The sequence below is a fragment of the Puntigrus tetrazona genome, chromosome 17, assembly GCF_018831695.1.
Source record: "Puntigrus tetrazona isolate hp1 chromosome 17, ASM1883169v1, whole genome shotgun sequence".
NCBI lineage: Eukaryota > Metazoa > Chordata > Actinopteri > Cypriniformes > Cyprinidae > Puntigrus > Puntigrus tetrazona.
The window spans coordinates 13,297,251-13,311,542 of NC_056715.1; the positions used below are offsets into that span (position 1 = coordinate 13,297,251).

Here is a 14,292-nt window from a genome sequence, read left to right on the forward strand (position 1 = left end):
TCCTGAGCATCTGGAGTTGTTTAACTTCAGACACTTTCAGACTCTACGGGGGAGGAGGGGGGAGAGTTCAGCATTCACAGCTCTCTTTCTGAGGCAAACACATCTGCAGAAATTGTTTATGCTGCATTAAACTATAAATTTGAGACGAGGAGAGAAGGGGAGTGTAGTCTGTTAGTGTGTAAGGTTTATTTAGCTCAACTGAGTGTGTGTGTGTGTGTGTGTGTGTGTGTGTGTGTGTGTGAGAGAGTGTAGGGGGTGGTGAGGGGTTGGCTGACCACCCTGGACAGCCCCTTCCTGACTACATCGCTGACAGGAAGTATAGAAAGAAAAGGAGAAAAAGAGACGTGAACTATTCTGTTTCTCTTTTCTGCATTTTTTATGATTTCGCCCACCCTCGTCTGCAAAAAGAATACATAATTCGGAAACGCACCATAGAGAAAAACACAAAGCGGGAAGTGAGAATATGGAGGATAACTTTTGCGGTGTTCTGGAGCATTTTATGAGGGATTATTCGTGACGCCAAGAGAAGAATGTTGAGCGTGAGGAGTGAATGATGAAAACAGCTGTTGGGACTCAGAACACAGAGCATCCTGAGAGTAAGTAGACAGAAACACGTTCTCAATATACATACGCAACGTAGCTGTCTTAGGAGTTTTGACTGCTTGCTTTCAATGTGCAGAAAAGGGATTTAAGATTCGGTCACTTTACTTGGAAGAGTTTCACTACAAGGGAGGATAAGCAGTACCATCTGGAAAGCTGGAAGTATTTACTTTTATACTTAAAAAGATAAATCACTATAAATTGCAAAAATGTAATACTATGAGAGGTCGAAATGTAAAAGCCTAATGTCCCTTCACTCAAGAAATTAATTTTACTAGGCCGCTAAACTGAATATGTGGGAGGGACAGCTCTGATCCAGATATGCAATCAAATATGCAATTAGGGTTTATATATTTTAAGTGCTTTAAAACATACGTATGGCACCATGCTTGTTGCCATGTCTCGTTTGTCAAGTATGCTAACGTTTTATGTAACAGATATCACTTTTGTCGACTGAACATTAATGAGTGCCATAAAATCAACTAGGTCTTGACAAATACTGAATTCATTTATGAGTTCTCAAGTTCATATACAGTAAGCATACAAAAAATATTGATAGCTTAGGCCTGAAATAGTAAGGCTTCAGCATGAGCTCAAGCTATAAACTTCCATTATCACAGTACAGCAGTACAGCAAAGGAGAGATTTTAGCGGGAACTGGAAGAGGGAAACGTCCTGGTGGCCAAGAAAAAGGAAGAATGGAAGAAAGCAGCAGTTTAGCTGAGAGAACAGAGAACAAAAACGCTGCTATGATACACAAGGCTGATTTCATCCTCACATGAACACTCTTGACACATTCTCTGTTGCACAACTTAGCCGTACTGACACATTTATTATGATCACATGATAATCTGCATTGATCTCATGTTTTAGAGGGAAAAAATAGACAGGCAGAGACTTCTGTTTTTTTTTTAGTTTATGTTGCAGTGGTCATTCTTGAGTTGCTATGTGTTCATATTCATTTTTGTCGAACTGAGATCTTTATGATCTTTCTTATGTCTGCAGGGTGATAGAAAAAAAAACATTCATCGGATTCTTTTCTAAAATACTGCTTGTCCTCATTATGCACTATGCTCTCCCCTGGCCCTTCCACAGCGCCTTCAAGCCTCTCCAAACCCTCTTCCCCGACAATATCTTCACCCATCCAGACATCTTTCCATCCACAAACCTCTCCTCTTCCTCTAAGTCCTCCTTCTTCCTTGACTTCTACACCAACCTTCCCATTGGTTGATATATCTGACAACCCATCCCCTGCCCCCACCTCCAATCCCCTTCCCATTACACCCTCAATCTCATGTGTACGACCTTCCTCACCTCAGCTTAACTCCAAACCATCCCCATCTCCTCCCCAGAAGCCCATGTCTCCCCAGGTCCCAAAGCCACCCCTCCCAGCACAACTGCCCTCAGCTCTTCCTAAGAGCTCCTCCACTGCTCTGCCTAGACCACCTCCACCTCCCAGCGTAAGACCCTCTTCTCCACCTCAACCCAGACCACCTCCACCGGTAGTTCCAAAACCACCAGTCCCTACGTCTCCAATTAGCAAAACCAATAAAGCTATTCCTCCTGGTATCAGCATCCTGGAGAAACTGATTAAGACGTGCCCAGTGTGGCTTCAGCTGGGAATGAAGCATGAAAGAGCCATGCATATACTGAGCAAGGAGTTTCCTGGGGTGAGAAGTTCATTATTTATTTAACAGGCAATCAAATACAATTTTAACCGATGTGCCGTGCTTGAATGTTTTTTGAGCATCTTGCAAGAGAACAGCTTTTTTGGTTTGTGTACAGTAGCTATATTTGATCCTGGACCACAAAACCAGCCTTGAAGGGATAGTTCGCCCAAAAATGAAAATCTGCTTATCTGCTTACCCTCAGGGCATTCAAGATGTAGTTAACTTTGTTTCTACAGTAGAAAATAAATTAAGCCGTATAACGAAAGTCAATGGGAATCATGGTTTTTAGAGTTAAAAAAACATACATAAACAAAACCAAATTAAACCATGCAGCTTGTGACAATACGTCAAGGTCTAAAGACATGAAATAATTGGTCTGTGCAAGAAACTGAACAGTATTTATATATTAATTGCAAATTGCCATAAGGCATTCTGTTTGTCACGAGCTGCATGGTTTGGTTTTGTCTGTGTATGTTTTTTGACTCTTAAAGCCGCGAGTCCCATTGAATTCCATGATATGACTGACTGCAATGGTTTGAGTTAAAAATCTTTGTTTGTATTCTATTGAAGAAAGTCACCTACATCTTGGATGCCCTGGGGGTAGATGGAAATGGATATATTTTTTGCAATAGTGTGGGTTAAAATGAACGATTTTTCATTTATGACAAAAATCAAAAGGATATTAATTAAAGATCGAGTTCCATGAAGATATTTTGTAAATTTCCTACTGTAAATATATCAAACTTAAGTTTTAATTAGTAATATGCATTTCTAAGGACTAAGGACTAAGGATGCATTTTTGGACAACTTTAAAGATGATTTTTTGATTTTCTCAGATTGCAGATTTATAAATATTTTTATCTCAGCCAAATACTGTCATATTCTAACAAACCATACTTCAATGAAAAGCTTATTCATTCAGCTTTCTCGTGCCTGAAGTGTGCCGTCACCGAGCAAATAGACTTTTCTTGAAAGGGACTTGCGTGTGAACATACCCTTATCATTTTCATGTTATTAATCACTTACCCTTATATGATACCATTTACATTTTGCAGATCTTTTTAGTCAGGAGGGATGCAAGTCAAAAAACGATGATGCTGGCAGTATGTCTTCCTGACCAGCTGGGGGAGCCCCGTGTCAAAGAACTGCCTATAAAGGAAGAAAAGTCCTGTGAGTTATTTTGCTTGGAGAAATGATTGTTCTTTCAACTTGATCTAGGAAAGTTTATGCGAAGAATGCCTTTATGCCGGAGACAAACCTACGCATGAACACATTTGCATATAGACCTAAACACATCCACAAAGACAGGCCCACGCGCAAACTAATTTGCATACATACCTGATCACATCCGCATAGATGTTTTTAGAGTGAGTATAGAGGTATAAAGAGACCTGAAAGGGTATTGCAGGGGGGTTGGTGGGGGTTGTAGACACTGCGGGCCACAGGTTTCCTGTACCTAACCCCGCATTGCAGTTACAGGATGTCCTGCACTGGCCTCTTATAGCTTCATTTCCTGGTGTCTCTGAGAGTGTGCCTGAATGCATGTGTGGTCATTTTAGCAATCTTTACAAAGCAGTCTTTTTTTGTCTGACTGTGGCAAAGCTGAAAAGTCCTTTAAGCTTTTTTGTCAGAAATAAACTCTGTAAGTAAAGTCTGACATGCTTTTACACATTGGCATTCATCATTATCCCCCTTCCCACCCTTACAGAAATTGTCCAGCGAGCTGCTTCTATTTTTGTGTTCCTGCGTCACCAGGAAATAAGTCACACAAACAAACATCATAAACTAGTGGCACCAATAAACTGAAGTATTATGGCTGAAAAGTAACATTGGGGACCGGATGTGTTTCTAGCTTTAACACTGTTTCTTTTATTTGCTGCAGTGCTATACCTTGAAGGCTCTGTGCTGGTGTTTGAGAACATTTTTAAACTCGTTGCTTTCTACTGTGTTAGCCGGTAAGATAAAAAAAAAACACTAATCATAAACCTTCATGCACATGTATTAGATTTTTTTTTGGAATACACTGACACTTTTCATTTACCTTTTTTGTTTAGTGACATCCTTCCTTTTCCCCTGAAGTTACCTCAGGTCATTCAAAAGGTAGCTAAATATGAGGACATGGAGGTGATCTCTTCTTTAGGATCAGGTAAGACAGAAAAATAGATACATTTTTGTTTGGGTTAAGTTGCACTCGTGTCTGCAGACTATCCCTTTCTGAATTGTTTTCAGGAAAAATCAATGGTAAATATAGTAAAACGTATTAAACAGATTTCTTATTCAGTAGCAGCCCTGACTCACATGCTGCTCTAGGCTAGAGGGGTGGGCAGAACAGATAGAGGGTACAATACCATGAAAATGCTGCAGCTGACTGAATGTTACATTATGTGCATGTGTAAGTATCCTATACCACCCCAGCGACTATTTGAAAAACAAATGTGCAAGGGACAGAGCATGTGTAGGATGTGTTCCATTTTTGCCGGATTCCGCTGAACTATGTGTCCACATTTTTGTGTTGGCCTGCTCATACGACTGTAAAATTCGACCATAATTAGCCTAATTAATACCAACAAAAACCAAAATAGTAGTAGCATCTGAGATCATGGGATCTCAGCATTTCACCTCCTACTCATACACCTTTTATTAGGTTGCTAAGATTATTACTATGACTCATTCTCATTTGAGAAGTTTTTTCAAACCACTTTTAAGATTTTTTGTCAGTCTGTTTGACGTGTTATTCCTTTACATTGCAAAATGTCTGTGAGAATCTATAGGAAATGCTGTACAAAGTTAAATGGCAAAATGAGTGAGTAATGCTTCTTAAAGCTGAGTGATGCATTCTAAAGTCATTTCCAGGCAATCTGAATGATGAAATAATGCTGACATAGTCCATAGCTTAATTTAGCAATGTGCTAACATGAACATGTTTCTCATGCCAACACAGAGTTCTGGAACTCAGCTCTGAATAGTCATGAGGAAGCGGAAAACATTGCAGGTAGTTCTGGTGCTCTGGATAGACAGCGGCAAAACAGCTCCTGTGAAATCCAGATTTCCATCGGCAGTGATCGGCTTTGGTATGTAAACCCAATATTTATTGAGGAATGCAGCAACAGCCTGCCACCCACCTCTTCTGCCCCTGTTTTGAGGACCCAGAGTCTCAACACACCAGTCCAGGCTCCTCCTAAATACAAAAGGCCACCTCCTGTACGCCCTCGTCCTCCAAGTGCACCTGATTGTTCGCAAAACTATGCATTAGTCAAGCCTTCGAAAGGGGAGTTTAAGGCAGTTCTCGGTTCTCCTCCCCCTTCAGTCCAGAAAGGGGAAGGAAGTGACTCTGAGCATGCAGACAGAGAACAAGAGAGACAGGGAACTCCTGCCCAAAGCACTGAGCATGAAAAGGCAGCTGTCGTACAACCAGCTCAGGGGAAAGAAGAAAAACAGATTTGTAATTCTTCGCATCGAGTTCCTCCAATACCAATCCGACGGAGGCTCTCTGAAAAGCACATTTCGGAGGAAGCAACACAGCAAGAAGTTCACACCAGCACCTCCGAGGAAGCAAAGGACAATATTCTTCAAGTCCCGGTAACATCCCTAATTTGTCTAGATGACAGTATGGAAGAAAGGGACAAGCCTAGGGACCCAGAGACTCAGCAACTTCAGGAAGTGCCAGTGGAAGAGTCCGAGGTAACAAATGGAGCTCCAGTGGTGACTCTGGAGGTAGAACCTCAACCGAAGAGACCTAATGCTCCAGTGGCACCTCCCAGGAAGAAACGATTCTCTCAGAATCTGACCCGGCCATTCCCCCAAAGCTTTGTAAAGTCACTCACGCCAATTCCTCAAGAGTCCACTTCAAATGTTCCTTTAAACTCGAGCAGCCCCGGTCCTGTCCACCACTCGCTCTGCATTAATGCTGGTCATCCTAAAGTCTCAGATGTTTCTCTGTACTCTCCTGAGGGTGGAGCTCCACCAGACCATGACTCTTACTCAACCAGCAGCACAGAGGAGGATGTGGATACCAACGTGGCAACAGGTAATGTCATTAAGAGGACCCCAACAATTATGTTAGACCGTGCCAAGCAACGACTATCAATGGTGTCTATGGCAAACCTCTCCAATGTCCTCACGGGTTTTATGAACGCAGACCGTAAGCTGCAGAAGCGCATTGTCGAACTGTCCCGGGATGGAAACACATACTTTGGGAACCTTGTTAAGGATTATCGAGCTTTTACTTTGGACACCATGCGGAAACACACCTCCAGCACAGAGATGCTCCAAGAGATCAGGCAGATGATAACCCAACTGAAAAGCTATCTGATCCAGAGTGCAGAGCTACAAAACCTTCAGGAAGCAGCTGGATACTCTGAAGAGAAACTGGGTAATTGACCTTTGCATTGTATTTATTGTCAAATTAGCCTTTTCAGTATGTAAACACCCATTATGAAACATTTTAGACGTTTGGCTTCTGACGTGAGTACATTTCCATTCCATTTCCAAGCAAATTTTATTAAAGGGAATATTACAATTATCCCCCAAAAATTTGTTAATAAAACAAAATATTCTAGAGAACAAACCATAGAATCTGGGAAAATTGGTACAAAATCCAAATGGAAGTTGTAGCCAGGGGGGAATCCACTGTTCCTCTTTTATTAAATATACTAAATTATTTGCTATATATCGTGCATAGCCACAATGCTTTGATTAAATTCTTGTGTGCTAGATATTGCCATAAGCTGGTTTATTTCTGTCTGGCTGGATCTATGACGTAATCATAAACAATTATTCAAAGGCAAAATAGCATGTTTGAACAATAAGCGAGCATATAAATCTTTTACATGCATTTTAGAGGTTTCGTTTTCATTTTAGTGTATTCATGATTTTTTATCCTGTTTGTATTAAAAAGGTGAGAACAAAACCAATAGTGACTTTTTGTATAGTTGATGTAATTACTTGCAATGCTAAAATCATCTAAGCAAAGCACCATTCAAGCAGAAGATTGTTGCCACCATCTTACATATTAAGCTTTAATAGACCATCTGGAAAGATTGAGCTTCTCTCTGTTTTGCTGCTTAATCCCCCCAAAAAAACTATAATGAATTAACAAGACCACACTAATTCAAGATAACTTTTTTATTTAAAATTTAATGCTCAGAGAAAAAGACCGTGATCTTCTAGCATTTCTAACTTCCATAGTGTTCGGTGTATTATAAAGAATAATTTCATATTTTCCCCTGAGGAAAATGAACACGCATACACTGAGACACAAGATATGTGTTTACTTTTCCTTCTCTGTAACACCAGAGTATTAAAAAATTATTAATGTCTTAGCAAGACTTTCACAGTGTTATAGACATATAGTATTTGAAGTCATATCCTCATGGATTACTACCATTAAAAGTTAAATAAATAAATGAAAAACTACAAAATAAAACAGATAAATAATATATATCTTGGAGATGGTATGGAATTTATGTTTATGCATTAATTATACATAAAAAATCTGTTACTGATGGTGTATCTGGTAACTGTTTTCTACTTCTTCAGAGATGATAATTGAAGCAGCACTATGCAAAAGTGTCCTGAAACCCTTACGAGAGGCTGTGTACAACGGACTGAAGGATATCCACTCCCGTTCAGGAAATTTAAAGAAACTAAAAGAAAACCAGCAGGTGGTTCAGGGCACGACGACCACCGACCTGGGGGTCACCACCAGTGTTCCTGAAATGGCCATTATGGATAAAATTCAAACAAAGCTAGGTAACCTGCACCAAGAATATTCACCTCAGAAGAAGATCGACCTGCTTCTCAAGACCTGCAAAATCATCTATGAATCCATGTCTGTAGGCTCTCCAGGTGGGTTTCTTTTGGAATATTGTGCATTAGATAGACCCCCTGATGAATGTACAGCTGATCCTATACTTATGATGCCTTGGATTCATATTTTAGATCCCTTGATGTTAGTATTAAACTGAATTGAACTGAAAAAAACTTTTGCAAATTATATCTGTAGTTATATAACAAATAATATATCTAGTTATATTTATATATCTAATGTCATCAGTCAGTCTGCATTTCCCGAAATGTTTTTAAGTCTTCCTAAGATTCTTGAAGATCACTGCTGCCAATGGTTTCTATGATCTGCTTAAGTTTACGATGCTTTTGGGAACTGTAGCTCAGATCATTACTCAATAGTACCAAAGAATATAGAGGGAAGAGCACAATCTCTGAATAGGGAGGAACAGAAAACACTTAAACGATGTTTCTGTGCCCAACCTACACTCCGCCTTTTCCTCCTCACCCCAAAATTACTCCCGATTTCATCAAAGTTGTCATTAGCGCCTCCGTATAAGGAAGTGCTACAGCTGCAGAAGACAGCGTTTGTGCAGAGAGCTGTTTACAGAACTGGACATGCATAGTATTTATCATAATATTAACTTTTAAAGCTCTATACTATTCTGCATGCAAAACGACAAAGTAAGACCACCACTGACCGAAATATTTTCTTTGTAGTTCTGCAAACCGGGCACTCCGATCTGATGAAGTGATAGAGTTACAATTTGTCAGGCTTTTTGTATTACTTGCAGTCCTGTGTAAATATGGAACAAAATTTGAGTTAATCTTCATCTACATTTTAAGCGATCACTTTTTTGCGTGTGAAATGCAGGAGCGTATCTGACCATATCTATTTCAGTTAAAATGACGAACTTCCTGTCACTTTCGTTAAAGTCTTGACGCACCATTTCAGTCACAATGAGAAAGAGTTTGTAGAAATACTTGTTGTGGATAAACTTTGTAATATAATGACGTTTTTTTGGATCTGCAGGATTTCATTTATACAGTACAGTATAGCACATCCTTTGTCATTTTATCATTATGAAATTCAGGCGGATTTCTAGGCTTAAGATGAAAGTGAAATGTATGTGTTATTACAGTAGTTTTCACCAGGCTTCAAGATCGAGATTTGTACACTGGACAGCAAGGGCTGACCCTATAAGGCTAAAACCTAATATGCAACCGCTAAAAGTATTAATAGCATTATCACGAATTGTTCAGGCCTACCACTATTTAATTTGAATGGTTTATGAATGGCTGAACAACAGTTAATAATTCACAGCACAATGTGGTTGGCACAAGGCATGACATTGCTGCAAGCCAGAATTAATGTACTCTGACATATTTTATCTTGCATAGTTTTGGTTATGGTTTTGAGACTGAGGGCGACTGTTTAACTGACTCCTTCTATACCAAGTGATAGATGAATGACAGAGACATTTCACATTCTCTGTAACCTTACAATTTTTCCAACAATGCGCAATTATTCAGTTGCGCTTTGTATTTAATGTTGTTTTTTTCCTGCTATCACGACCCACCTTTGGGTTGCTACACATCAGTTAAGAGCCACCGATCTACTATATTCCTTTTTTATCCTTCCATGCACACCATTCTTGTTTCAGTGCTTTCTTTAATAGTTATTCATGAGCACTGAGATTAGCCCAGACGAGCAATGCTTGCAGATTCGGAGCTATTATTCAAGTGTTGTTCACCCCAAACAACAGTCACAAATGAGATCCATTTCCTCTATTACAACTTCCAAACCGCAATCTTAAGCAATGGTTGGGCAACGGCCTCATGGGCATCGGCAACCCTTTTCTGAAGTCCAAAACAATCTCTGTCGTTTAGGGTATGGCTCATTTAACAAACTTCTGTTTCACAAACTCTTATAAAACACATTTTATAGAAAAAGATTTTCAGTGTGATCAACACTGACATTTTGCATTGTTTCATTAAATCTTTTTAATCTACCAATTAAACTCAGGTTTAACTGAACTACAGATATTCCCAATGGGTTTACAGATTTGTCAACTGTGTAAGTTAAGAACAAATTTTGGTTCTGTATAGATTTCATTGCCCTCCTTTTGTTGATGCCATTATCTTAAACAAACCTTACTTTATTACCCTGCAGGTGCTATATTTGGACCCATAATAAAAGGACTATAGGTTTCCTGTGGGAATGTAATGCTGAAGTAATGAAAAGTACATCTAATGGGACAATTAACTTGCACAGAGAACACTACATCGCCTCTGAATTACCAAGATTAAAATGCAACGCGTTGCAATGCAATTTTGTTTTAAAATTGCATTGCTACTTCATTTCAATGCATAGCACGGTTTGGAAACGAACATCGAAGCAAATGAAATCCCAATGAATCATTCTTTGAAAGCTATATACTGCTGACAAGTTACATTTGCGGTTGTGCGCTAGAGTTTGTATTATCACAGAAAACATTTAGTTACTTGAACGCAAACAGGTATTGCAAATGATAATAGAGCAATTCTGCTTTTTCCGCCATATCTTCTTTTAAAAATAATGGATTACTTTATGAGCGAAACATAGGCTGTGGTTAATATTACAGAGACTTTCCTGTTTTCGTTTTACAACGTTGCACATGCACAGATGTGAATTTTGAAACAGTTGTGCAATTTAAAAAACACAAGCTGACGACAAGCTACTAACTATAGACTGCACAAGGACCAGAATCTGTGTGCTTAAAGACGAGAAAATCTCTTCAGCTAACGTAAGCCACGGACCTTATTTTACCCCGAAATCAACAGCCGCTTCTCTAAAAACCTATTAAAAAAAAAAATTCCTGAGGGATCCGAGGGTGAATTAGTTTTCCAGTTTGGCCAACAAATTGACAGCTATTTTATTTACAGTCTACTTCACTGCACCGGTGATAAAGCTAGCGCAAAAACATAGACTGCCAGCGACAGGTACAGGCTGAATTTGCTACAGACTTCATCTTTCATATTCACGGCTGCAATTGTTGTTTTTCAAAATTTAAATGAGCCAGATGCTAGTTTGTGGTTGTTTATATTTGATAAGTAATGGACATGGGTATACAGACACAAGTCAGCTTTTACATCCAACATATGTTTTTGTATTCGTCTAAAATGATTCACATTGTCAAAGATCCAAATCTAAACATTAAGTTTTTAAATGATTTGGCCTTATTGCGTATACAGCATAATGTCAGTCTTGTGACGCTTATAGCATACAGCACAGCTCTCTCAGCATATTCTGGATTGTATTGTATTGGCGGGAGTCCAGACGCAGTCCAGGGTGCATTTCTGTCCAGCATATTTTTCTTGTTCTACATACAAATAAAATACGGGGAGTGCAACTGACTAAACATGAATCTGCGAATGTGTCGTGTTGGTGGTCAACATATCGATCTGTCTCCTGCAAGCAGCATTATCCACAATGCGCATTTTAATTCTCATAGCAATCGCCACGCACTTTGGAAATAACTTGCTCTGAGCTTGTATTATTGATGCGATATGTTTTGGTATTTTATTAATGAATGTATTTTGATTATTTCCTGATTGTTATGTAACAGGAAAGGCTCACGGGGCTGATGATTTCCTGCCTGTGCTGATGTACGTCTTGGCTCGCTGTAACATCACCGCTCTGTTGCTGGATGTGGAGTACATGATGGAGCTAATGGATCCGGCTCTGCAGCTCGGAGAGGGTGAGACACACACACACACACACACACACACACACACACACGAACGCACACACACGTCATATAGTGAATGTACAAGAGCCACACAGTGATTGTGTAAATAATGGATAGATTGCTTATTGATAACTACATCTCAAATGATGCATTGTATTAAAAAGAATACACTATACACTGAGGATATTCATTTATTTATTTGGGATAATCTGACATAGTACTTAATATATAAAAAAAGCAAAAAAATCCAAAAAGTTATAAATAAAACAAAGATTACTGGAGAAAATTTTTTAAAGTCTTACTACTCAAAAATGTCATGTTTTTTATGCATTACTTGCCGTTTCTTTATAATTAATTGAGTGAAAATTGTTTCTACATAATTGTTTTAAAAGCATAAATACATAAAATTTAATAATATTTTGCATTTTATTGTTTGTAATTTAACTTTACGCTTGATTGAAAATAATTGTAATATTTTAAATGATTAATCACATTCAAAATAAAAGTTTTAGTGTACTGTGCATGTTATTTTAAAAATAAATAAATACAGACACACGCATGTTCTATATAGAATATAAAATATAACAATGTAAATGTGTATACATGTAAATAATTATACAAAGCATACATCCATTTGGTAAACAAAAACTTTTTTGATGCGATTAATCGCAATTAATTGTTTGACAGCACAATGTTTTTCACTCTTTGTTTAGATTATCATAGCTGAACATCAGCCAGAAATCAAAGTGACTGTTACAACCCTTACGTATCTATATTCTTCTAGGTTCGTACTATCTCACCACCACTTATGGTGCTCTGGAGCACATCAAAAATTTTGATAAACAAGCTGTGACCAGACAGCTGAGTTTGGAGATCCAAGACTCCATCCATCGATGGGAGCGCCGCCGTACCCTAAACAAAGCCAGAGCATCACGCTCCTCTGTACAGGTATTAAGACCGCAACATGTCTTAGAAAACCATTGGCCAGTCGACTGTAAATTCATTCTTCTTTATGTTGTTCCACCGTCATGTCAGGACTTTGTTAACGTGTCCTTCCTGGAGGCTGGATCCAACACCAAGACCTTGGGATTGCGTCCCAACACTACCGCTCAGGACCTGTGCAATCAGTGTGCAGAGAAGTTTGAGGTGCTGGATCCCGAGTCTTATTGCCTAAGCGTTCTGGTGGATGGCCATTACAAGCCTTTGGCTCCCGAGGAGTTTCCTCTCACCATCAAATCCACTTTGCACCACAGTGAGCCACGCAAGGAATATTATTTCGTCTACCGCCACGGTCGCTGGCCAGAGTCTGTGGATCAGACGCCATCTACGCCAGCTCCTGAAGAGAGTTTGATATGAACTAATGAGTTTGTATGTGTGTGTGTGTGTGTGTCAGTGGTAGGTGGGTCTTTAGCTGAGGGTTCGAGCTGCTTGGATGGAAAACTTTAATTTACGAAAGAATGTAAGTGATGCACAAGAATGTAAGCTGATATTACGATGCTTAAACACATAGCAGATTTGCCCAGGGAAATTATACGAATACAAAAACTGGCTTACAAGCTGGATGGCATTTGCTTTAAAACATGCGCTGGAAAGGACCAGGACTGGAATTCGAAATCTGTTTTTGAAACGATCTAATATTTTTTTTCTCCTAGAAACCCCTGCATTATTAAAAAAAAAAGAAAGAAAGAAAGAAAGAAATCATTTTTTGAGACTCAAGTACATCTGTGCACACAACGGATACATCCTTCACCTTAGTTAGCCTTTATTTCAGCAGATCTGTTGTTCCCAAGCATTATACAGTCCTTGAAAGTTTCACGATTTACAAATGAAACTTCATCTTTCTAGCTATGGAGATCTTTTCACATCTCAGGGCTCAGCAGATTGTGACTCATGCCTTGTTTCGGTGCATATTTCTTCATTTATACATTTCTTTAAGCAATGCACCTTTACAAACCTTGAACTGGTTATGCACCTGCATTGCTTTACTATCATATACTGCCATGCGGATATGCTCTCTGTGTTATATTTTATTCATATTTGGGTCACTGTTGCTGCTTTACAATGTACACAATAGATTAGGCATAAGCTCTGGTTTTATGGCACATTATTTTAAGCAGCATGAATGCATATGTATCTGTACCAGTGAGCACAACACTTCGCCAAATCAAAGATTGATGTTATATTAAAAAATATATTCTGGTAATAAACACATTTTACATTATATATGGTGCGTCATCATTTGGGATATATATGTGTTATTGGGTGTTTCTTTCTAGACAAATCAAAGCAAACCAATAAGATAAAATTATCAATAAAATGGTAATCCAATTACTTATAATTACTATAATAATTACTTATAATTACTATACTTATAACAGTGAAAAATGTAACAGGCAGACTCATCATACCACATAATGTAGCTGAAACTGTTGTATAAGAGAAAATTTAAGGTTCTCCAGTAACTCTTCAAGCTGCTACCTTGAAAATCTAAATGTGATTCAGAACAAC

General features: G+C 38.7%; 1 protein-coding gene across 1 annotated transcript; it reads left to right on the top strand.

Annotated features, from left to right (window-relative positions):
• The first annotated feature begins 268 nt into the window (after positions 1–268).
• Positions 269–14,007, top strand: rin3 (Ras and Rab interactor 3). The gene is made up of 10 exons (XM_043262910.1): positions 269–596; positions 1,605–2,269; positions 3,325–3,439; positions 4,152–4,224; positions 4,324–4,415; positions 5,211–6,641; positions 7,808–8,116; positions 11,662–11,793; positions 12,569–12,732; positions 12,820–14,007. Exons 2-10 carry the CDS (start codon positions 1,670–1,672, stop codon positions 13,138–13,140), a joined length of 3,237 nt encoding a protein of 1,078 aa, XP_043118845.1. The 5' UTR covers positions 269–596; positions 1,605–1,669; the 3' UTR covers positions 13,141–14,007.
• Positions 14,008–14,292: the final 285 nt, after the last annotated feature.

What these genes read in the sequence shown, in the direction of transcription:
- rin3 (XM_043262910.1), top strand. Translation starts at nt 1,670, where the DNA reads ATGCTCTCCCCTGGCCCTTCCACAGCGCCTTCAAGCCTCTCCAAACCC. An exon ending in TGAGCAAGGAGTTTCCTGGG is followed by an intron (nt 2,270 to 3,324) that starts GTGAGAAGTTCA and finishes TACATTTTGCAG; the next exon opens with ATCTTTTTAGTCAGGAGGGA. An exon ending in GCTTTCTACTGTGTTAGCCG is followed by an intron (nt 4,225 to 4,323) that starts GTAAGATAAAAA and finishes TTTTTTGTTTAG; the next exon opens with TGACATCCTTCCTTTTCCCC.